At 45.5% G+C, this 24,016-nt stretch overlaps 2 protein-coding genes across 3 annotated transcripts in view; one reads left to right on the top strand and one right to left on the bottom strand.

Moving 5' to 3' along the window:
* LOC147125083 (uncharacterized) overlaps positions 1 to 12,814 on the bottom strand; it is a 51,654-nt gene extending 38,840 nt beyond the window's left edge. The window contains exon 1 of the mRNA XM_085997116.1: positions 12,683 to 12,814. Within this exon, the coding sequence (XP_085853242.1) occupies positions 12,683 to 12,801 (119 nt within the window). The 5' untranslated portion in view covers positions 12,802 to 12,814. The remainder of the gene's footprint in view (positions 1 to 12,682) is intronic.
* A 417-nt stretch (positions 12,815 to 13,231) lies between these two features.
* The window catches only part of LOC147125082 (lectin-like), a 97,594-nt gene continuing 86,809 nt past the window's right edge, over positions 13,232 to 24,016 (top strand). For both annotated transcript variants that reach the window (XM_085997137.1, XM_085997129.1), the window contains exon 1: positions 13,232 to 13,321. In XM_085997137.1, coding sequence (XP_085853263.1) covers positions 13,258 to 13,321 — 64 coding nt within the window. In that variant the 5' untranslated portion in view covers positions 13,232 to 13,257. The remainder of the gene's footprint in view (positions 13,322 to 24,016) is intronic.

Below are 24,016 nucleotides of genomic sequence, written 5' to 3'. Positions count from 1 at the left end.
GGCCCGTGCATTTATACTCTGCCTGGACAGCGCCACCCGCAGGCCACTCAGTATTATTTCATAAGTCTTTCTTTCATGAATGACTGGTTCATGTCAAGAGGCTTATCCCCATTTTACCCCTGCAAGTGCGGGCTTCCCGACGGCTGCGAACCTTGCCAGGGTCAGCGAGGCGAGTGTTAGATCCGTGTGTTAATGGAGACACGGAATGCAGGAGTTGATTTAACAAGTGTTTACTGAACAAAGTCTGGAGGTGAACTAACACCACAAGATGCTACACAGGCTTATATACCCGAGTGGTCACTACTGGTACTACAGTATACAGGGGCTTCAAAAACATAGTTCCTCTTAAAAGGTACATACACTACAATTCCTCCCCTTTTAGATAAATAGTACATAACATTTTAAGTAATCATTAAATAACATTTTTACAAGAACAATAATATACACATTTGCTGAAGTTAATCAATTACAAATTCAGTCTCTCTGGAGGCTTCCTGACTCGGTCTGGATAACGCCTCGGTGGTGTAGTAGGTTCTTTTGGCAAGGTCGATTCGGCTTCAATGCCAGTGTCGGGTTCATCTGGTTCCAGTATCACCGGATCGGAGGTAGATACTATGGGTATCTCTGCTTCATCACTAGGCGTATAGAGTTCTGGTGTAGGTTGTCCCTTTTCGGATGACTATGATCTGGTCAGCATGGCGCCTTATTATGCTTTCTCCAATGTCCACGGTATACATCAGCGGTCCTAGTCGTGTGCAAATAGTTCCAGGCTGCCATTTCTCGGTGCGGTAGTCCCGGGCCAAAACTGGTTGACCTATCTGGAAGGTTCTAGTTGGCCTTTCATTCATGCTTTGAAATTGCCGGTTCTCTACGTCCCTTCTGACGTTTGGCTTGACCAAATCCAGCCGGCATCTTAGTCTTCTATTGAAAAACATCATGGCGGGGGTTTGGTTTGTAACCACATGTGTTGCATTCCTGTACGCAAACAAGAAGTTATCTACCTTATGTTGTAGATTTATGTCTTCATTACCCATGGCCTTTATGGCCTTCTTGAAGGTCTGGACAAACCTTTCAGCCAATCCATTGGTGGCGGGATGGTATGGGGCGGACGTGTAGTGCTTAACCCCATTGTTTTTTTAAGAACTTCCTGAATTCTTCGGACACAAATTGCGGTCCATTATCAGAACAGGTCTGTTCAGGCAGCCCATTCCTGGCGAATATGGTCCTTAATACTGTGATGGCTTTTTCCGTGGTGGTGGAGGACATCTTTATTACCTCCAGCCACTTGGAGTGTGCATCCACCGTGATTAAGAACATTGAGTCCATAAATGGACCAGCAAAGTCGATATGTACCCTTTGCCATGGAGATGAGGGCCACTCCCATGGATGTAGAGGGGCTTGTGGTGGGGCGTTTTGGACCTTCTGGCATCCTAGACAGCTCTTGGTCATTTCTTCGATGTCTCCATCGATACCTGGCGACCACACAAACGCTCTGGCTAAGTTCTTCATTTTCACTCCACCCAGATGCCCCTCGTGAAGCTCCTTTAGCACTTTATCCTGGAGTTTGGGTGGAATCACCACTCTGGATCCACACATCAAGGTTCCTCGGCACACTGACAGCTGTTCTCTTCTTTGCGAGAATGCTGGCAACAGTGGTTCGCCATGTGCTGGCCATCCCTTCACCATTAAATCGTAGACTCGTGAGAGAGTTGGTTCATTTCGCGTTTCCTTTTCAAATGGTAGAATTTGTCACCGGTAGACATTCCACTATGGTCGAGTGGAATATCTCCACTGGGTCCACTGTAGGCGCCTCTTCCACCGTTGGCAACGGTAGGCGCGATAAACCGTCAGCATTCCCATGCTGTTTTGATCCTTTGTATTCTATGTCATATTGGTGTGCCCCTAGGAAAAGGGACCACCTCGGTAGCCTTTGCGCTGTCATAATGGGAACGCCCTTTTTAGGGTTGAATATGGAGACGAGGGGTTGATGGTCAGTCAACAAGGTAAATTTTTGTCCGTGTAGGTAATGGTTGAATTTCTTCACCCCCCACACCAGGCTGAGTGCCTCCCTGTCGATCTGGGCATAGTTATGCTCAGCTGAGTTCAATGAGCGTGACGCAAAAGCTATCGGCCGCTCCGAGCCGTCAGGGAATCTATGCGATAATACCGCTCCCACGCCGTAAGGGGATGCATCACACGCCAGTCTGATTGGCAGTGATGGGTTGTAATGAGCCAACACTTCCCTGGACGTGATCAAGCCTTTGCATTTATGGGAGGCACGTTTACAGTCTTCGCTCCATTTCCAAACTACTCCCGTTTGTAGCAGTGCGTTAAGCGGGTGCAGAACCGTCGACAAGTTTGGTAAAAATTTATGATAGTAATTTACCAATCCCAGGAACGACCTTAATTGTGAGACATTTTCAGGCGCTGGGGCCTTTACGACCGCTTCAATTTTTTCAGGTGACTTAAGCAACCCTTCTTCGTTAATGACATGGCCACAATATGATATTTGTTTCTGGAAAAATTCGCACTTGGGGCGATTTGCTCATAGGCCCCGTTCTCTCAGCCTCGTGAGCACCTGCTCCAAGTTGGCAAGGTGCTCGTTGTCGTTTTCTCCTGTTACAAGGATGTCGTCTAGGTAGCATTGAGTCCCCGGAATCCCTTGCAGGACTTGCTCCATAGCTCTTTGCCAGATAGCCGGAGCTGATGCCACTCCGAAAACCAGTCAATTGTACTGGTACAGGCCTTTGTGTGTGTTTATCGTGAGATACTTTTTAGAGGCCTCCTCAACACCATCTGTAGATATGCCTGTGCCAAGTCAATTTTGGTGAAACGTTTCCCTCCGGATAGTGAGGCGAAAATATCTTCTATCCTTGGAAGAGGATACTGTACCGTGTGAAGAACCGGGTTTACAGTCACCTTGAAGTCCCCACAGATGCGAACTTTTCTCTGTTCTTCAGATTTATCATTATTCAACATTTTCTTCATGACCGGGACAATGGGTGTTGCCCATTCGCTCCAATCTACCTTGGATAACACGCCTGCTTTTTCCAAATTCTCCAGCTCTGCCTCGACTGCTAGACGAATTGCGTATGGCACCGGCCTTGCCTTTAAAAACTTGGGAAGTGCTGCATCTTCCACTTTTATTGAAGCGGTGGCGCCTTTCAGGGTTCCTAATTCCTGTTGAAACACTTTTGGCGTTAGCCAAGATTTCTTTTAATCGTCCAGGTATGACGTCATCATCGTTTTTTTTCTTACTGGTCACCGTCAGTGTCTGAATGGAGTGCCAGTCTAAACGTATCTTTCTGATCCATTCACGTCCCAACAACGGTGGACCACCATCTTGCAGAACGTATAAATACAACTTCCGTGTTTCCTTGCCGTTGTATACAACAGGCACCTTTATTTTCCCTCTGGGGTATACTTTCTGCCCCGTATATGTCTTCAAGATAATGGATGTGTCTTTCAAAGGTATATGCGGAAATAGCCGCTCGTAATCCCGTCGACTCATGACAGTCAGAGCTGATCCTGTATCTAGCTCCATTTTGACTGGGGGCCCCGCTATCGTGAGGGTAACCCAAATGGTCTGGTAATCTTCTTTGGCAATTACATTATGTAATTTGAGACAGCTTAGTCTCTTGTTTCCGGAGTCACTATCGCTCTTCTGGTCTTTGGAGCTACTGTCCGTCATCATTTGTACCTTTCTGTACTTTTCCTTATTGACCTTTTTACTGTCAGCGGATTTCTTTCCAGATCTGCATACACGTGCAATGTGTCCCATCTTTCCGCATTGCCTGCATGCTTTGTCCTTGAACCAGCAGTCCTTCTGGTCATGGGTGGATCTGCCGCAGCGATAACATCTCTCGAAACCCCGTGTCATTTCATGGGTGCCGAAGTCCTGTGGCTTTTGCTGTATCTCTGCAGCTCCTCTTGCTGCTGCTTCGTATGATACAGCCACACTGAAAGCCTTGTCTAGTGTCAAATCTTTCTCAGAAAGTAGTCTTTTCTGTGTTCCTTCGCTTAGGAGACCGCAGACGAATTTGTCTCGTAGAGAATCTGCCAGTCCTGCCCCAAATTGGCAGTGCTTTGACAGCTTTCGTAATTCGGTGAGTTAATCAGTGTTACTTTCATTCTTTACTGATTCCTCCTGAAGAATTTAAATCGTTCCGCTATCAGCAGCGGTGTTGGGTTTAAGTGCTCCTGTAAGGTATCAACAATCTCATTAAAATTCTTGTCCATCGGTTTGGCTGGAGTGATCAAGTTTCGTAACAGCCCGTATGTCCTTGCGCCCATCAGGTTTAGAAGTACCGATGCCTTTTTATCATCCGCTACTTCATTCGCCTTGCAATATACCTCCACTCTTTCCACATGTGGTCCAATCTTCTATATCACTATCGAAAGCAGTAATATTGCCAGTCTTCGGCATCTTGAAAATCTAAAATGGCGCTTCCCGCGCTTTTCCTCCGTCCCCGATGGATCAAAATAGCGCCTCCCGCGCTTTTCTTTCTTCCCCGCCGAGTTAAGATGGCGCCTCCCGCGCTTTCCCGCCACTGCCGCTGCTGCCAACGCTGTTCTCCGCGGTTCCCGTTGCGACCTGCAGCTTTTCGCGGTATTTCTTTTTTTTTTAATATATCGCTTCAATATTCTCTCCGTAATTGAAGAACCGTTCCCGTCGTGGAGCGGACCCTCTGCGACTTTTTTTATTATAGCGCTTCAATAGTTTCTCCGTTACTTGGAGAACCGTTCCCGTCGTGGAGCGGACCCTCTGGGACTTTCCCCTCCCTCTGCTCGGTCCGAACGCCAACCGCGCCCTGAGTGCTCCACCCTCTCTCTCTCTTTGCTTCTGCTTCCCGACTCGCTGCCCGGCCCCATTGCAGAGTCACCCGATCGAGCTCTAGCCCGCCGCAGCCCAGGAAGGATCAGTGCACTACCTGCCACCAGCCCGTTTAGCTGGGGAAACCACAGACTGGAGACCAAGCCTGGCCCTCGTTTTCGAGTTTCTTCGAGTTATTTTTTTTTTTCTTGCTTCTGGCTTCGACCTTCATCTGAGGAATCGATCCCCTTGAGGTGCTGCCGAATTGCAGGTAAGTTCGTTTCTAACTCGTCGCCACTGTTAGAGCCGTGTGTTAATGGAGACACGGAATGCAGGAGTTGATTTAACAAGTATTTACTGAACAAAGTCTGGAGGTGAACTAACAACACAAGATGCTACACAGGCTTATATACCCGAGTGGTCACTACTGGTACTACAGTATACAGGGGCTTCAAAAACATAGTTTCTCTTAAAGGTACATACACTACAGCGAGCAGTGGGTCTGCGGGGGTGAGAGGGATCGAAAAGTCCGTTGTGCAGGTGAGTGATGGGTGCAAGTGTGGAGAGGTAAGTATGAGAGGTGAGTGTAAAGTGTTAGAAAAAGGTTACTTACCTTTGCTTCTTCCTGCAGACTTCAACCCTTGGGGATCCGGAGGTGCCTCATCTCAACGGCAGAGATGACAGAATGGCTGCTGCATTCTCAGATGCAGCATCCATCTGATTTCTGCTGAGGAAAGAGGTTTGGTGAGCCTTCAGTACAAGGGCTCACCATAGAACAGAGATTGTCAGTGTTTGACAGCTTCTCTAAGCTGACAATTCATCTGTTAAAAATTTTTGACAGATGAAACGTCATACGCTGTTGTCCTCTGTCATTGGCTTTCCTTTAATTGGACAGCTAAGCCCGCGGGGCGGGCTTAACAAGGTCAATTATGGGAAAATAGCATGGGTTGGCCGGACGTCATTGGGGCAGGACTGAATCCCGACAACCAGCAGTCCCGCACCCAACACGCCCCCATTGACAAAATCCAGCCTGTTGTGTTTCAGATCAGACATTAATCTGAGCCCCTGTCTGCCCTCTCAGATAGTGCTAAGCTGTTTAATCTAGGTCATGCACTGCATGAAAAAGTTTTTAACAATAGTCCTCCAATAGAAACTACTGATTAGTTAAAAAAAAACCTTCAATTTGTAATTTTTCCCCATATCCATTCTCATAAAATAGTTTTTCTACTTTGCAAAATAGATTAAGTAGTGAATCAGCCAACAATTTTGATTTGAGCGCTAAATCTAGAACAGATCACAAATGTTTCCTTCTTTTTGAAGGAAGTCACTTAATAAATGCAATGCCATACTTCACTGGTCACCAAGAATTTTCGCAACACATTGCTGAAAGGTTGCATTAGTCAGATCACAGTTGGGCCATTTTACCACTTTATCTTTGGGAAAGCGAGCACACTAATTTCAATTCAAATAATATATTTTTATTGAGAAAAAAACTTGTCAATACAATGGAAGTATTCGGCTCCTCGAGCCTGATCCGCCATTTAATGAGATCATGGCTGATCATCCAAATTCAGTATCCTGTCCCTGCTTTCTCCCCATATCCCTTGATCCCTTTAGCCTTAAGAAATATATCTAACTCCTTCTTGAATATATTTAATGAATTGGCTTCAACTGCCTTTTGCAGTAGAGAATTCCACAGGTTTACCACTCTTTGGGTGAAGAAATTCCTCCTCATCTCTGTCCTAAATGGCTTACCCCTTAGACTGTGACCCCAGGTTCTGGACTCCCCCGCCATCGGAAACATCCTTCCTGCATCTAGTCTGTCTAGTCCAGTTAGAATTTTATAAGTTTCAATGAGATCCCCTCTCATTCTTCTAAACTTCAGCGAATATAAGCCCAATCGACCCATTCTCTCCTCATACATCATTCCTGCCATCCTAGGTATCAGTCTGGTGAATCTTCACTGCACTCCCTCCATGGCAAGAACATCCTTCCTCAGATAAGGCGACCAAAACTGCACACAATACTCAAGGTGTGGTCTCACCAAGGCCCAGTACAACTGCAGCAAGACATCCTTGTTCCTGTACTCAAATCCTCTCGCTATGAAGGCCAACATACCATTTGCCTTCTTAACCGCCTGCTGCACCTGCATGCTTACCTTCAGCGACTGGTGCACAAGGACATCCAGGTCGCGTTGCACTTCCCCTTCTCCCAATCTATTGCCGTTCAGGTAATAATCTGCCTTCCTGTTTTTGCCACCAAAGTGGATAACCTCGCATTTATCCACATTAAACTGCATCTGCCATGCATCTGCCCAATCACCCAACCTGTCCAAATCATACTGGAGTTTCTCGGCATCCTCCTCACAGCACACCCACCCACCCAACTTTGTGCCATCTGCAAACTTGGAGATATTACATCTAGTTCCCTCGTCTAGATCATTAATACATATTGTGAATAGCTGGGGTCCTAGCACCGATCCGTGCGGTACCCCACTAGTCACTGCCTGCCACTCGGAAAAAGACCCGTTTATTCCAACTCTTTGCTTCCTGACTGCCAACCAGTTCTCTATCCAAGTCAGTGCCTTACCCACAATCCCATGTGCTTTAACTTTACATGCTAATCTCTTATGCGGGACCTTATCGAAAGCCTTTTGAAAGTCCAAATACACTACATCCACTGGTTCTCCCTTATCTATTCTACCAGTTACATCCTCAAAAAATTCCAGTAGATTAGTCAAGCACGATTTACCTTTTGTAAATCCATGTTGACTTTGTCCAATCATGTCACTGTTTTCCAAGTGCTCTGCTATTGCATCTTTTATAATGGGCTCTAGCATTTTCCCCACTACCGATGTCAGGCTTACCGGTCTATAATTCCCTGTTTTCTCTCTACCACCTTTTTTGAATAGTAGGGTTACATTAGCTACCCTCCAATCCATGGGAACTGTTCCAGAGTCTATAGAATTGTGTAAGTTGACCAACAATGCATCTACTATTTCTAGGGCCACTTCCTTAAGTACCCTACGATGTAGATTATCAGGCCCTGGGGATTTATCGGCCTTCAATCCCATCAATTTCCCTACAAATACTGATTTCATTCAGTTCCTCCCTCTCATTAGACCCTATGTTCCCCGACATCTCTGGGAGGTTATTTGTGTCCTCCTTTGTGAAGACAGAAACAAAGTATGTATTTAATTGGTCTGCCATTTATTTGTTCCCCATTATAAATTCCCTGATTCTGACTGCAAGGGACCTACACTTGACTTCACCAATCTTTTTCTCTTCACATATCTATAGAAGCTTTTACAGTCAGTTTTTATGTTCCGTGCAAGCTTACCCTCATACTCTATTTTCCCCCTCTTAATTAATCCCTTTGTCCTCTTTTGCTGAATCCTAAACTGCTCCCAATCCTCAGGTTTGCTGCTTTTTCTGGCCAATTTATATGTCGTCTCCTTGGATCTTATGCTATCCCTAATTTCCCTTGTTAGCCACGGTTGAGTCACCTTTTTTGTTTTATTTTTATGCCAAACAGGGATGAACAAATCATGTAGCTCATCCATGCAATCTTTAAATCTTAAAGTCTAAAATAAGACTTAAATATAAAAAAATCAAAAAATATTAATTTCCAATAGTTTGAATGTATCCATTAAATTGTCTTGTGTGCCTGGTAATGCCTTCATTAAGGCTTTTACTAGAGAACTTCAACCTCTCCCAATACCCAGGGCTTGATTTGATAGTTTTGCCCAGAGTTGTGTCTCAGAGCTAAATTTTGATTGTGCAACCTGAGCATATACAGCCTATCTAATTTCTCAGGATCTATCAGTACCATTCAATCAGCTGTATTGATGGAATATTTTCTTTAATTTCTAGTACTTTCTGCCCTGTAGCACTTCATAGAATAATTTAAAAAAATAAGAGCATGATTTCAAAAGCTTTATTGAGGTAAAATTTACAATGAGTTTTTTTTTAAAGAGAGGCTACATATGTCTCTCTGTGTACAACATGATTACACACCTGTTGTGGCTTTTGTTTAGTGTTCTATAAACTTTAGAAAGTGTATTAAGCTGAGGGGGAGAGAGACTGGGATCAGAGATAGTGAGAGAGCAAAAGATTCAGATTCTTTGTTCATGCTAATATTAGTTCTGTCTTTTCGGAAAGGAACCCCAGTTGAAGTTTAAAGCCAATTGATTATTTCTTCAGTGCTTTTTTAAAAGTTATTTGCTAATTAATGCTTAAATCTGGGAGATGGAGATTCTAATTGATAACACTAGTGAGACAAAGAGAGAAAAAGACAGAGACAGAAAAGGGCAGGCAGGGATTTTGAAAGCAAACAAAGCCTCTCAGGCAAACAGTTAGAAAGGGAGGGGAGGAGAGAAACATGTTGAACATGAGAGGCCGCTGATCTCGCCCTTCCCTAGCTCTGTAACCTCCTCCGGCCCTATAGCCCTCAAAGATTTCTGCGCTCCTCCAATTTTGGCCTTTTGCGCATCCCTGATTTTTATCACTCCACAATTGCCGGCCGTGCCTTCAGCTGCCTAGGGGTAGATTTTATGCTCCAGCTATACAAAGCCCTGGTTAGACCACACCTGGAGTACTGTATTCTATTCTGGGCACCACATCTTAGGAAGGATATATTGGCCTTGGAGGGAGTGCAGCGTAGGTTTACCAGAATGATACCCTGACTCCAAGGGTTAAATTACGAGGCGAGATTACACAAACTAGGGTTGTATTCCCTGGAATTTAGATGGTTAAGGGGGTGATTTAATTGAAGTTTTCAAGATATTAAGGGTAGATAGAGAGAAACTATTTCTGCTGTTTGGGGAGTCCAGAACTAGGGGACTCGAGAACTAGGGGACTCGAGAACTAGGGGACTCGAGAACTAGGGGACTCGAGAACTAGGGGACTCGAGAACTAGGGGACTCGAGAACTAGGGGACATAGCCTAAAAATTAAAGCCAGGCCTTTCAGGAGTGAAGTTAGGAAACACCTCTACACACAAAGCTGTATATGGCAGCTCGAGTCACAATTTTCATTTCCGTTGACTTCAAACTCGAGCGGGGCATACAATGAGCGTCCTCTTTTTATGTTATTGCCGAAGTTGACAACTCCACCCAATATTTTAATAAAGAGGTGAACCCAATCGTTTTAAATGGGTTCATTCTTTTGTTAAAAGAAATATTCCAAAATTCTCAACAAATATACATTCTATTGAGAAATAAAAACTCCATGGGAAAAGTGATTCATCCGTGGCTAACTAAAGAAGTTAAGGATAGTATTAGATTAAAAGAAGAGGCTTATAATGTTGCAAAGAATAGTAGTAAGTCTGAGGATTGGAGAACTTTAGAATCCAGCAAAGGATGACCAAAAAATTGATAAAGGGAGAAAATAGAGAGTAAATTAGCAAGAAATATAAAAACAGATTGTAAGAGCTTCTACAAGTATGTAAAAAGGAAGAGGGTAGCAAATGCAAGCATTAGTCCCTTAGAGGCTGAGACAGGAGAAATTATATTGGGGAACAAGGAAATGGCAGAGACTTTAAACAAATATTTAATAGTTCACTAGATTGATTCCTGGGATGAGAGGGTTGTCCTATGAGGAGAGAGTGAGCCTATACTCTCATAGGTGATTTCATTGAAACATATAAAATTCTGAGGGGGGGCTGACAGGATAAATGCTGAGAGATTGTTTCCCCTGGCTGGAGAGTCTAGAATTTAGGGGCATAGTCTCAGGATAAGGGGTCGGCCTTGTAAGACTGAGATGAGGAGGAATTTCTTCACTCAAGAGGGTTGTGAATCTTTGGCATTCTCTTCCCCAAAGGGTTGAGTATATTCAAGGTGGAGACAGATAGATTTTTGGAGTCTAAAGGAATCAAGGGATATGGAGATAGGGCAGGAAAGTGGATGTTGAGGTTGAAGATCAGCCATTAAATGGTGGAGCAGGCTCGAGGGACTGTATGGCCTACTCCTGCTCTTAATTCTTATGTTCTTACATTAAAATAGCAGAGATAAATATCTTGTGAATAGATTAAAACTTTGTTACTAATATTGTACAGTGTGATTTCAAGCCCTTAACTTCAAAACATTGGCTAGTTTCAACCCATACATTTCAACTAACTCATGTCACTTACTACCAGAGTTTATTGAGGTACAAAAAGCAGTAACATACACATCTTACTTCCACTCCAATATAAATCATTAACAAACAGCTACAGGAGGTGTTAATGTGCAATGAAAGCCTGAATTGTTTGAATAAGCTCAAAGTTAATACTGAACAGTTTCCTCAGCAACAGCTATTGGCTCATCCCTGCTTTTATCCAAGTAAGTAAAAGTAATATCTGCTGTTTCACAATAATTTGTTTTGAAATAGAGGCTTTGGTCTTCTTTAAGGACCAGTGTTGACATGGTAAAAGGTCTTACTTGACACCTATTATATTGATTTTTAGAAAAAAATAGGATTAATGTTCCTTAAAGAGCATTCCTACTTTTCAGCCTCATTTATGTTTTCACACATAAAAATAAACCCATGATACAACTATATCAGTCTTGAATATCTGAGCATTCAATTGGTTGAAAACAAAGGACATTTAATGCTAGTTCTCTGTCTATGAAAAAGGCTTTTTCAACTCATCTCCAAAAATGGATCATGGGAGCCAAGAAAGATGAAACAAGATATATAAAAGACTTTACAGTTAATTTTCAAAGGAGAAAAGGATTTGAAAAGATAGGACAGGTTAGTTTTTGTAGAAAACAAGTAACATTAAAATTAAATATAGAATAGAGAATCATGAAGATACTAGATTACATTCTTTACATTTTTTAAATAAATTGTCGGAAGCATAAATGATATGCTATGTGAAACTAACTCAGTGACAGGTATGTAAATCCAGAAATGCCTGAAATACAGGCATATGAATCTTCACAAACTCTGTGAAATGGCAGCCTATCTTTTCACTAATGTTTTTAACTGGTGTCCCAACTGCTTTGTAATTTAAGGACTATCCCTGTATCCTGGTTTTTCAGACCCTCTCACTGGTCCACTTTTGTTCATAGTTAGGGCTGTATGTTTTGTAAGGAAAACACTTTTGTCTGTGGAATCCCTGAATACAAAATATTCTAGAGACTTCACAAAATGGCAAAAATAGACTACCTGCAAAACTTGCAGCCTTGTCCCTGACAGAAGTGTCATCCTGCAGGTAAGTAAATAAAATCCCCTATTTTAAATGTGCCTCAATAGAAGCACAAAACAAATGACCTTAATGTGCACTGGCATGCAGCATTTCTGAAAATAAATTTGGCAGAGACTCTGAAATGGGGTTGTAAAAGTCAGGATATCTGGTTTTAATATCTAATGAAGAGGCTTAATCATAATTAAACACCTGAAATAATTAAACTCTATACATAATAACATTAAGAATATTTTCCATTTAGAAATCGTTTTTTACTCTTTCCAATTTTTGTCTGCTAGGTTCCTCTTCTCCCACACGTATTCACCCCTTGCTGGAGTATGATCTCATGGCTGCTGGGTATTTTCTCATATCTCACTCCAGTGACCTAAACCGTGTCTATTTGACTACAGGAGGCATCACAGCCAAATCTGACCCTGTCCTCACTCAAAAGCCATACACATTTTACCCAGACCCAGTTAAGAGCCACTGAATAGTAATCAGTAGTGGGAACACTGCCCGATTTTCCCTTTGCAGCCCAAAGAGGCCGAGGTCAATCATAATGACCCTGTCAAGACCCCAGTTGACTCAGCAATCGAGTCCTCCTGCTCACGTACTCACTTCACAGACTTGCTGAGCGACGCGGGCAGGAGAGGGGATGGAAGCCGTTCTCGAAATAAAGTGAACAATCTCTCTAATAACTTACCCAAAAGCAACTTCAGGTGTGGTGAGGTCTTTGCTTTCGTCCTTGGAAGCTTTGTCGAGCGTCGGCTGCAGCTCAAGGCTGTCAGTGGAGTGGGGCATCAGAATAGTTTTGGCTTCCATTCCTCAATCAGACTCTGGCCGCAGACTGCACCGTCCCCGCAGATCTTCCCATTCACTATAACAGCCCCCTGTCGCCGGGCTTTCAGCCTACTTGTTCGAAAAGAGGAAGTGGCTTTGATTCAGTTTCAGAAGGAAATGTACTCAGCATCAGGTGCAGATCAGCAGACAACCCGGAGTTACAGCCCTTCCACTTTTATATTAAAACAAGCGACAGTAAATCCGATCATTAAAAATGACTAACAAGCCGCACGTTTCACGCTCCTGTAATAATGCTGAAGTGTGAGTAAATCTGCCAGGAATTATTCACAGCACTCTCAGCTCGCGCCTTTCCAAAGCTCTGCGTTTTGTAATGTGGATGCCAAACTTCCATGTTATTTCAAAAGAAACTTTTCATCACGTGAAGACATACTCCGAGACTACAAAGACGGGCGGATGTGATCGCTGCGGTTTCAGAAAATGCCCCGGGACTTTCCAGAACACGAAAGAAAGCGGAAGAGGGAAGCGAGTGTCCGATCCGCGGGTGAGCTCCGCACTGAGCTGATCCTGGCTTTTGCTTTTGTGTTTTTTATTGTATTAACAAACTGTCCCGTTTTGCTGCAGGTCACAGCTCTGCCCCTTCCCGTGTGGACCCCGGACTTGGGGTAACGGCTGATCTGTACAATGTAGCAACTGAGAGAATGTCATTTACTTGGCGAACCGCCCACGCCGCCGACCCTGTCTTTTTGGTCAGTTCACTGTGTGACGATGACTGTTGTGTCCCCTCCACTACCCCGGGAAAAAAATCTGTACTTTCCAAGGCATCTGACTATTATTTCAAAGATGTACTTTCCACTTACAAGCCAACCAGTTCAAGCGGTGCAGTCTTCAGTGACAGCTGTGAGTCAGGTTTGGTGTGATACAGTGAATCCAGTTACCGCGACACTACAGCACAGAAACAGCCCATTCGGCCCAACTGGTCCATGTAGGCGTTTATACTCCACACGAACCTCCTCCCAGCCCTCTTCATCCAACCCTGTCAGCATAACCTACTCTTTTCTCCCTTAAATGCATCTATGCTATTCCACTCAACTACTCCATGTGGTAGCATGTTCCACATTCTGACCACTTTGAGTAAAGACGTTTCTCCTGAATTCCCTGTTGGATTTATTAGTGACTATCTTATATTTATGGCCTCTAGTTTTGGACTTCCCCACAAGTGGAAACATTTTCTCCATGTCTACTTTTCAGAATTCCCATTCCTAGAGAAAAGAGCTCCAGCCTGTTCAGCCTTTCCTCTCTGTTCTGGTATCATCCTTGTGAATCACTTTTGCACCTTATCCAATGCCTCTATATCCTTTTTATAATATGGTGACCAGAACTGTACACAGTACTCCAAGTGCGGTCTAACCAAGGTTCAAATATAGGTTTAGCGTAACTTCTCTGCTTTTCAATCCCACCCCCCTAGAAATTAACCCCGGTTCTTGCCTTTTTTTAAAGAATTCTTAACCTGCGCCACTACTTTTAGTGATTTGTGAATGTGTACCCATAGATCCCTTTGCTCCTCTACTCTTATTATCCCAGCAGAATGTGGCTCTTCATTAGTCCTACCAAAATGCACCACCTCACACTTACCTATATTGAAGTTAATTTGCCAATTCCACACCTCTTCTGCAAGTTTATTAATGTCTTCTTGTATTTTGTCACATTCCTTCTTTGTGTTAAATACACCCCCCAATTTGGTGTCATCCACAAATTTTGAAATTGTACTTCAAATTATGAGTCCAAATCGTTTATGTAAATTATGAACAACAGTGGTCCCAGCAATGATCCCTTTGGAACACCACTTCCCAACGCTTTCCAGTCTGAGTAGCTACTATTAGCCCCTACTCTCTGTTTTCTGTTTCGTAGCCAGCTTGCTATCCATTCTACTACCTGTCCTCTGACTCCATATGCTCTGACCTTAGTCATGAATCTACGATGCGGTACCTTATCGAAGGCCTGTTGAAAATCCCAATCTATTACATCTACTGCATTAGCCTTGTCTACCTTTTCAGTTACTTCTTCAAAGAATGTAATAAGGTTCCCTTTTGAAATCCATGCTGACTACTCTATTATATTTTCAGTTTCTAGATTTTTTTCAACAAAATTTAGAGTAAAGATTCCATTCTCTTTCCTACCACCGATGTTAAGCTAACTGGTCTATAGTTCCCTGGACTTGTTCTATCTCCATTTTTAAATGTAGCATCTTCAAATATTTCCATCATATAAATTAGTGTGTGTGCAGGGTGGGGGAGGAGGGGATGGCGTTGTGGGAGGTAGGGAGGGGTGCGGTGGTGGTACTTGCTGTAATGAATGTACCTTTAAGGGGGGGAACTACTTTGTACAGCTCATGTATACTGCAGTACCGGCAGTGACCACACCTGTATATAACACTGAGTAGTAATCTGTACAGTTCAGTTGCAGTTTGAACCACGTTGAGTAAACACCTGTTGTACCGTTCTCTGCAGTCCGTTTCTTATTATACACGGACGTAACATTGGCGACGAGGCAGGTTCGAACCTACCTGCAACTCTGCATCACCTCCCGGGGATTCGTTCCTGGAGATCAGGGGATTGGAGGTCAAGGCCAGAGACTCGGGCGTCGACCACGGGCAACCGCCCAGTCATCCAGCAGAGACTCGAGAATTGCGGGGGAGGCTGTCGAGAGCCAGGCTTGGCTTTCCAGTCGAGGTGGTCCAGCGAAACGGGCTGGCAACAGGTAGTGCGCAGACCCTTCCCGGACAGCGGCGGCTAGAGCCCGAACGAGCAGCACAGCAAAAGGGCCGAGCAGCGTCGATGGAGGAGAGAGAGAGAGGGCAGAGCGCACAGGGCGCAGCCGGTGTTCAGGGGCCGAGCAGCGTCGGAGAGAGGGAGAGAGAGAAGCGCGCGAAACCTACAGGGCGCCGCCATTGCCACGAGAACTGCCGGGAGCGGCGTCGGCAGCAGCGGGGGAGGAAGGAAAGCGCGGGAGATGCCATTTTAAGCCATTGGGAGACGCCATTTTAAACCACACCCAAAATGCCGAAGAGTGGCAGTATCACCGCATTTGACAATGAAGTCGAAGATTGGACTACATATGTTGAACGAATAGAGGTGTACTGCAAGGCAAATGAGGTGTTAGATGACAAGAAAGCGTCGGTATTGTTAAATTTAATGGGTGCAAAGACGTATGGTTCATTACGAAATCTAGTAACCCCAACGAAGCCAATGGAAAAGAGTTTTGAAGACATAGTAACGATACTAAAGGAACATTTAAACCCCACACCGCTGCTGATAGCAGAACGATTCAAGTTTCACAAACGGAACCAGCATAAGGATGAAAGCAATGCTGATTATTTAACAGAAGTGCGCAAACTATCGAAACACTACCAGTTTGGAGCGGGACTGGCAGATACCTTAAGGGACAAGTTTGTGTGTGGGCTTCAAAGTGAAGGAACCCAGAAACGGCTTTTATCTGAAAAGGACCTTACGCTGGAAAAGGCTTTCAGCATTGCGGTATCATATGAAGCAGCAGCACGGGGCGCTGCAGAGATACAACAGAGACCGCAAGAATATGGCACAAACGAAATGTCATATGGAACAGAGAAGTGCTATCGCTGCGGCAGAACAACACACAACCAGAATGGTTGCTGGTTCAAAGACAAAGTGTGCAGACAGTGTGGAAAAGTAGGACACATAGCACGAGTCTGCAGGTTGGGAAAGAAAACCAGCAATAAGAAACCGACCAAAGGGAAGTACAAGAAGGTACATAAGATAACGGAGAATAGTTCAGACGAACAAAAGAGTGATAACGACTCTGAAAGCAGGGAACTGAGTTGTCTGAAACTACATAATGTGATCACAACGGAGGATCACCAAACCATTTGGGTCACTCTCAAGATAGCAGGAGTCCAGGTAAAGATGGAATTGGACACAGGATCAGCTCTACCAGTCATAAACCGACGGGACTACGAGTGGCTGTTCTCACATATACCCTTGAGAGACACAAAAATTATTTTGAAGACGTACACGGGGCAAAAAGTCTACCCCAAAGGAAAAATAAGGGTGACCGTTATATATAACGGTAAGGAAACGCCAAAACTAGACCTGTATGTATTGCAAGATGGAGGACCACCATTACAGGGACGTGAATGGATCCGGAAAATACAACTGGTTGGCATTCCATACAGGCACTGACTGTGGCTGACAAAAAGGATGACGACGTCACACCTGGGTGACTGTCAAAGATCCTAACTGACGCGAAAGAAGTGTTCCAGCAAGGACTCGGAACACTAAAAGGCATGACAGCGATGATTAAAATTGAAGAAAACGCAAGCCCAAAATTTTTTAGGCGATCCGCCCAGCCGTCGAAGCAGAGCTGGAGAGTCTGGAACGTTCAGGTGTACTGTCCAAGGTAGACTGGAGCGAGTGGGCTACACCCATCGTCCCTGTGATGAAAAAGTCATTGAGCAGCACGCCTGGGGAACCAAGGAAGGTTCGCATCTGTGGGGACTTTAAGGTAACAGTGAACCCGGTCCTTCAGACCGTACAATATCCACTTCCGCGGATTGAAGATATTTTTGCCTCGCTATCTGGAGGGAAACGCTTCACTAAGATTGATCTGGCCCAGGCGTATCTGCAAATGGAGGTAGAAGAAGCATAAAAAATAAAACTCACAATCAACACCCATAAAGGTCTCTCTACCAATACAACCGGCTGGTATTCGGGGTAGCATCAGCTATTTGGCAGAGGGCAATGGAACAAGTCCTGCAAGGGATCTCAGGGACCCAGTGTTATTTGGACGACATCCTGGTCACGGGTGAAAATGACAGTGATCACCTTGCCAACCTGGAGCAGGTGCTCACTAGATTGCAGGAATATGGGCTCCGAGCTAACCACTCCAAATGCGAGTTTTTTAGAAAACAAATCTCGTATTGTGGCCATGTTATCGATAAAGAGGGGTTACATAAGTCCCCAGAGAAGATTGAGGCAGTAGTCAAGGCTCCAGCACTGGAAAATGTGTCACAACTGAGGTCGTTCCTCGGGCTGGTAAACTACTACCATAAGTTCTTGCCAAATTTGTCTACAATACAACACCCACTGAACACCCTACTGCAAACTGGGGTGCCATGGAAGTGGAGTGACGAATGTAGATGAGCTTTCCAGAAGAGCAAAACACTAATCACATCGAAAGAGGTATTGGCCCATTACAACCCAGCATTACCAATTCGGTTGGCATGTGATGCGTCACCCTCCGGCATTGGAGCGGTGCTGTCGCACAAATTCTCGGACGGCTCAGAGAGGCCAATAGCCTTTGCGTCACGATCACTAACCTCAGCCGGGCGTAACTACGCCCAGATTGACAGGGAGGCCCTCAGCCTAGTGTGGGGAGTGAAAAAGTTCAATCACTATCTGCACGGGCAGAAATTCACCTTGCTGACTGATCACCAGCCTCTTGTCTCCATTTTTAATCTGAAGAAGGGCGTTCCGGTGATGACTGCGCAACGACTACAAAGATGGTCACTTTTTCTAGGGGCGCACCACTATGAGATTGAATATAAGGGCACGAAACAGCATGGAAATGCTGATGGGCTATCACGCCTGCCACTGCCTACTGCGGAGGAAGCACCAGCAGTGGATCCTGTCAAAATATTCCATTCGACTATAGTTGAATACCTACCGGTAACTAACGCTTGTATCGAAAAGGAAACCCGAAATGACCCGACACTGTCTCGGGTATATGATTTGACGGTGAAGGGATGGCCAGCACATGGCGACTCACTGTTGCCAGCATTCTCGACAAGGAGAGAACAGCTGTCAGTGTGCCGGGGGACCTTGATGTGTGGATCCCGAGTGGTAATTTCACCCAAGTTAAGGGATAGAGTGCTCAATGAGCTTCATGAGGGTCATCTGGGAGGGGTAAAAATGAAAAGCCTAGCCAGGGCTTATGTGTGGTGGCCGGGAATCGATAAACAAATCGAGGACCTGACCAAGAGCTGCTCAGGATGCCAGAAAGTCCAAAATGCACCACCACAGGCCCCTCTACACCCATGGGAGTGGCCCTCATCTTCATGGCAATGGGTGCATATTGATTTTGCTGGTCCATTCATGGACTCAATGTTTTTAATAGCCGTGGATGCGCACTCGAAATGGCCTGAGGTCATCAAAATGTCCTCCACCACCACGGAGAAAACTATTGCAGTCCTACGGACCATTTTTGCCAGGAATGGCTTGCCAGAACAGATTTGCTCCGACAACGGACCACAGTTTGTGTCCGAAGAGTTCCGGAGGTTCTTGAAAAAGAATGGGGTAAGGCATTACACATCCGCCCCGTATCATCCAGCCACAAATGGATTGGCTGAGAGGTTTGTACAAACCTTTAAGAAGGCAATAAAGGCTATGTACAATAACAACATTCCACTGCAGCACAAGGTGGACAATTTCCTGTTCGCCTACCGGAATGCAACACATGCAGTCACCAACCAGGCCCCAGCCATGATGTTCCTTAACCGAAGGTTAAGATCTCGCCTGGATTTGCTCAGACCAAACGTACGAAGAGATGTTGAGAGTAAGCAATTCCAGCACATCCATGAGAAGCCAACAAGGAGCTTCAATGTAGGGCAACCAGTCTTGGCCCGCGACTACCGAACAGAAAAATGGCAGCCAGGAACGATATGCACACGGCAGGGCCCACTAATGTACACAGTGGACGTTGGGGAGAGCATCGTGAGACACCGTGCTGACCAGATCCTAGAGTCACAGGAACAAGTCAACCTCATGCCTTGCCCATACGTACCTGGTGATGAACCTGACGTACAGGTCGCATCTACCCTAGAAACAGTAGCATCGGAAGCTGATGAACCAACCGACGACAGGGGGCCAGAATCGCCTCCGCACCAAGAGCAAGACACTCGGGAAAGGCGCTATCCAGAAAGGATCAGGAAGCCTCCCCAAAGACTGAATTTATAAATAGACTATTTTCAGCTAATGTTGCATGTTAAAAGTGTTGATTGTAATTAGTTTGATATTTAATTGTTAAATGAGTGTTATGGTACTGTTAATCTAAAAGGGGAGGAATTGTAATGTGTGTACCTTTTAAGGGGGGATCTACTTTGTACAGTTCATGTATACTGTAGTACCGGCAGTGACCACACCTGTATATAGCACTGAGTAGTAATCTGTACAGTTCAGTTGCAGTTTGAACCACGTTGAGTAAACACCTGTTGTACCATTCTCTGCAGTCCATTTCTTATTATACACTGACGTAACACTTGCAGAGCTCACTCAAAAGATTTTGGAACTCCTGCAAGAGCTGTTCCATGTGTCCCTCTTCCAGACAAGAAACGAGATATTATGGCAGTGTGTCCAGAATATGGCCCACCTGAAGATTAAGAAATTGGGCCTGAATTTGCTGAAAACTTGCGCCATCTACAACATACGCCATTGTTATGGTGCAGAAATGGGTAACGGTCAGGGCGGAATAATGTCAACATGAATTGTTGGAAGAAGGGAATAGGGAGAATCAGAGAAGAGCGCATCTGTGAACCTGGGGTGGGGGAAAGAAGGGTGTCAGCATCATTTTATGTGGGGCGGGGGGGGAGAGGTGAGGAGAAAAGAGTGCCAGCATGAACTGGATGGGAGAAAGAGTGTCTCTATGGAGGGGGGGAGGGTGGGAGAGAGCAGAAGTGAGCCAAACCACCTACTATGCAGGCAGTAGCATATTGCATTTACATGTAGCTGAAGTTATAACATTCACGTGTCTTGCTGCATTTCAGTTCAACTACCTATCGTAGGCCAATTTTCAAGGCTGTTTGAGTTGTCAGGCTTTTTGAAACTGTTGGTGATCTTTTGCTAGTTCTCTAGATTGGCTTTATTCTTGTGTCTTTTTTACTACCTCCTTTTCTCTCTGTTATTCTTTTCCTTGGGCTGATATTCCACTTTAAATTAAATTTAACTAAAAAGCTGGTAATGTTAATAAAAAAGCAGTTTTTTTCCTTCTGCCATGACTGGAAATTTTAGCTCTCACCACTTCCAGGGTCTCTGTCGTTCTCTGCCTGTAACATTTACTCTCTTTCACCATATAGGTCCCTGTACCTCTCTCCCCTTGTTTTACTATCGCCCTCTCTCTCACTGTGTTCCTGTTTCTCTCCCTTTACCCTTCTTTGACACCCTCTGTCAACTTCGCTTTTTCTTGTCTGTGTCTCCCTCTATCTGCTCTTCAGTCTACCTTTTCCTGTATGTTTCTCTTCCTTTCTACTCTTCCTTTCACCTCTTTGGTGTTCTCTCTGAATATCTGTTATTCTCCCCCTTTCTGAGTTTCTATTTTGGTTTCCCTATTTCTGTGTGTGTGTCTGTGTCTCTACTCTCCATTACTTTATGAACGTCTCTGGTGCTTTCTGTATTATTCCAGTGATCTATTCCAATTGTGCCTTTTTTCCAGTGACCTCCCACCACCACACTCCTGTGGATATCTGCTGTGTGTGGTAGACTCCTCAAGCCTCTACCCAGCTAATCAATGGATTACACTAGTCTTCTTCTGCTCGCTGACCCCAGAGTAGCTCATCAATACACATTCAGCAAGACTGGAAAGACACGAGTGCCATATAAGACTTATGCTGCGTAGCATCTGAGCACCGTCCAGTTGGAGGCTCCCTGTAACGGGTGCTGTAAGTCTGACCTTGGGTGTTTACAATAATACAAATTTTGGACATTAAAGGGGCAGGCTCTCATAAGTAAAGAAGGACATAATGGAAATCTGAATTTTAAAAAAAATGCTGGAAATGCACAGAAGAAAGATAGTTTAAAGTTTCAGGTGTAACCCATCTCAAAATTTAACAATCATTTTTCTTGTTTATATATAGAAGGTGTGGGTGACAGTTTTCTGGTGCTTTTTTTTTAAGGGTGTTATAACTCTCTCGTGAACATATGTTACCCTTTTCTTGCTTTTCTTCTGATTCTCTTCTGTTGCAGACCCTATGGGGGCGATTTACTCAGCCCTGGGGAGGTGGATATGGAGGCGGGACTGCCAGGAGAATGGCAGAATTTGGGGGCGGGTGGCCAACCCGCCTTCATGCCATCTTCCCAGGAGCGGGTTGCTGTCCCACGCCGGGTCCCATCTCCTTGGAGGCGAGAAGGAATTAAAGCCTATTAACTGCATGTTAACAGGCAGAAAATAGGATTATCTCGTTTTTGCCCTCAAGTGCAGGCTTCCCGAAGGCTCCAAAACCCGCCAGGGTCACCGAGGCAAGTAGTGCAAAAGTGTGGTGTGAAGGTAAGGGATGGGTGCAAGAGTGTAGAGGTGAGTATCTGAGGTAAGTGCAAAGTGTTTTTAAAAGTGTACTTACCTTTTGTTTCTTCCTGCAGGCTTCAGTCGGTTTCTATAAGGAGAGTCTCGCACCTCCGTGTTGCAGATCAGAGATGTCCATTGCATTCTGATATGTAACAAACATCTCGGGCCCGATTTTGTGGCTTGTGTGGGAAATGGTCGGATTCCCCCGAATGTGGGGTTCTGACACACAAAAAAATGTGTCAGCCAGCTCCACACAATTTTCCCTCAAGTGGCCAATTAATTTCCACCGTGTGGGCAGCCTTGCTAATTGTCCATTTCTAGTCAGAAAGCCCCACAGTATGATGTCATCATTCGTGGTGCTTTCAAGGTCCACAGCAAGCACTGCATCCTCTGAAGGCTTCCAAACAAACCATACAGGATGGCAGAGGAGCCTGCAGCAGCTGTGGCCAGTGCCAGACCCCGAGCTGCCTCCAAATTCGACGAAGCTTCACTGCAGGCATTATTGGATGGGGTTAGGGCCCACAGGGAGGTCCTCTTCCCTAGGTCAGGCAGGAAGAGGCCTCCCACTGAGACCATGGCTGCATGGATGCAGGTGTCAGCAGATGTCAACTTGAATGTGCATGTAACCTTGGCATCACATCTCTAACTCCTTCCTCTACTCCCCCACAGGACCATCCAGAGCCCCTGTCCCCACTGTAGAGGAGGAAGAGGCTGTGCAGCCAGACTCCTCAGAGGAAGCTCCAACCTCTGAGGGCGCAGCATCAGCAGAAGTAAGCGCACCCAGCACCAGCGCAGACACTCACACCTCGGGGGGACCTTCGGGACATAGAGTAGTGTTGTCACCTGGTGCTTCACAGCTCCCAAGTGAGCCTCAGCAGATTCTGGAGACAGGGACAGCAGTGGAGCGTCCTCGTCGGAGGGCGCAGGGCTCTGCCAGCTCAGCTCAGCTGCGCTGAAAGTCGACCCTCTGCCTCTGGGTCCATCCGCAAGAGAAGAGGTGATGGATCTCCATGCACAGATGCAGGAGTCTCTGGCAGGTTTTGTCTCCAGGGTCGCTGCGAGTGTGGAGCGAATGGAGTAGTCCATAGCGACCATGAGCAGAGCCTTTGTAGAGTCATTGGCGCATGAACGCATCACCATGGAAAGGTTGGCAATCTCCATGGAGGAGATAACTCGCCAGGGTACGGAAAACATGATGAGTGCTCATAAGAGAATGACATTTCTTGAGCAGCGCTGGCCAGCTATTGAACAGAGAAACCAGATCTTCATGGAAGTCCTTCTGAGTAGGACTGCCAGTGCAGAAACGGGTCCCCATGGCCCCTAAAGCGCAGCAAGGTGCTCTCAAGCCACTTCCAAGCACTGGCCCCTTCTGGCCTGTGCAGTTTCAGGTGAGTGAGCAGCAGCCTGGTGCTCCTGGTGCTCATCCTGCTGTTCCTGGTTCTGCTGCTGCCGCCTCTGCTGCTGGAGATCCTCTAATGGCAAGAAGGGAAGGAAAAAAAGGCGTCCCATGCTTCTCGTAGATGCCTCCGCTGAGGAAGCGCTGAGTGAGGGTGGCGAGAGGGGCTTCCCAGGAGATCGCATTGGAGAAGTGTGTGAGGCTCCAACCTTCCACAGCTGTGCCTAAGCCTTGAAGAAGTAGCCCCAAGCCTGCAGCAACAAGGTCCTTCACCAAACAAATGCTGTCCCTTTAAATCGCAGCTTTCCTGAATGACCTGCAGCTGAGAGCAAGCAAGCCGGCAAGCTTCACACCAGGTTTCATCAGCGGGGTTCCCCGCAGGCATGTTTAGCGTGGGGAACCCCACAAAATCGCAACGGCCCCTGAAAATCGGCTTAAACATGGAAATAAGTGGTAATTAGTGTTCCGACGGCCAGTCCCGCCAGTGGCGGGCGGGACTGAATCGGGTCGCGGAGAAACGGCGGTCCAAAAGTC

This window comes from Somniosus microcephalus, chromosome 1 (genome assembly GCF_052327205.1).
Source record: "Somniosus microcephalus isolate GS21.2 chromosome 1, FLI_Smic_1.0, whole genome shotgun sequence".
NCBI lineage: Eukaryota > Metazoa > Chordata > Chondrichthyes > Squaliformes > Somniosidae > Somniosus > Somniosus microcephalus.
Note: the sequence above shows the minus strand (reverse complement) of the source record. Positions and strands in the feature narration are given on the sequence as shown.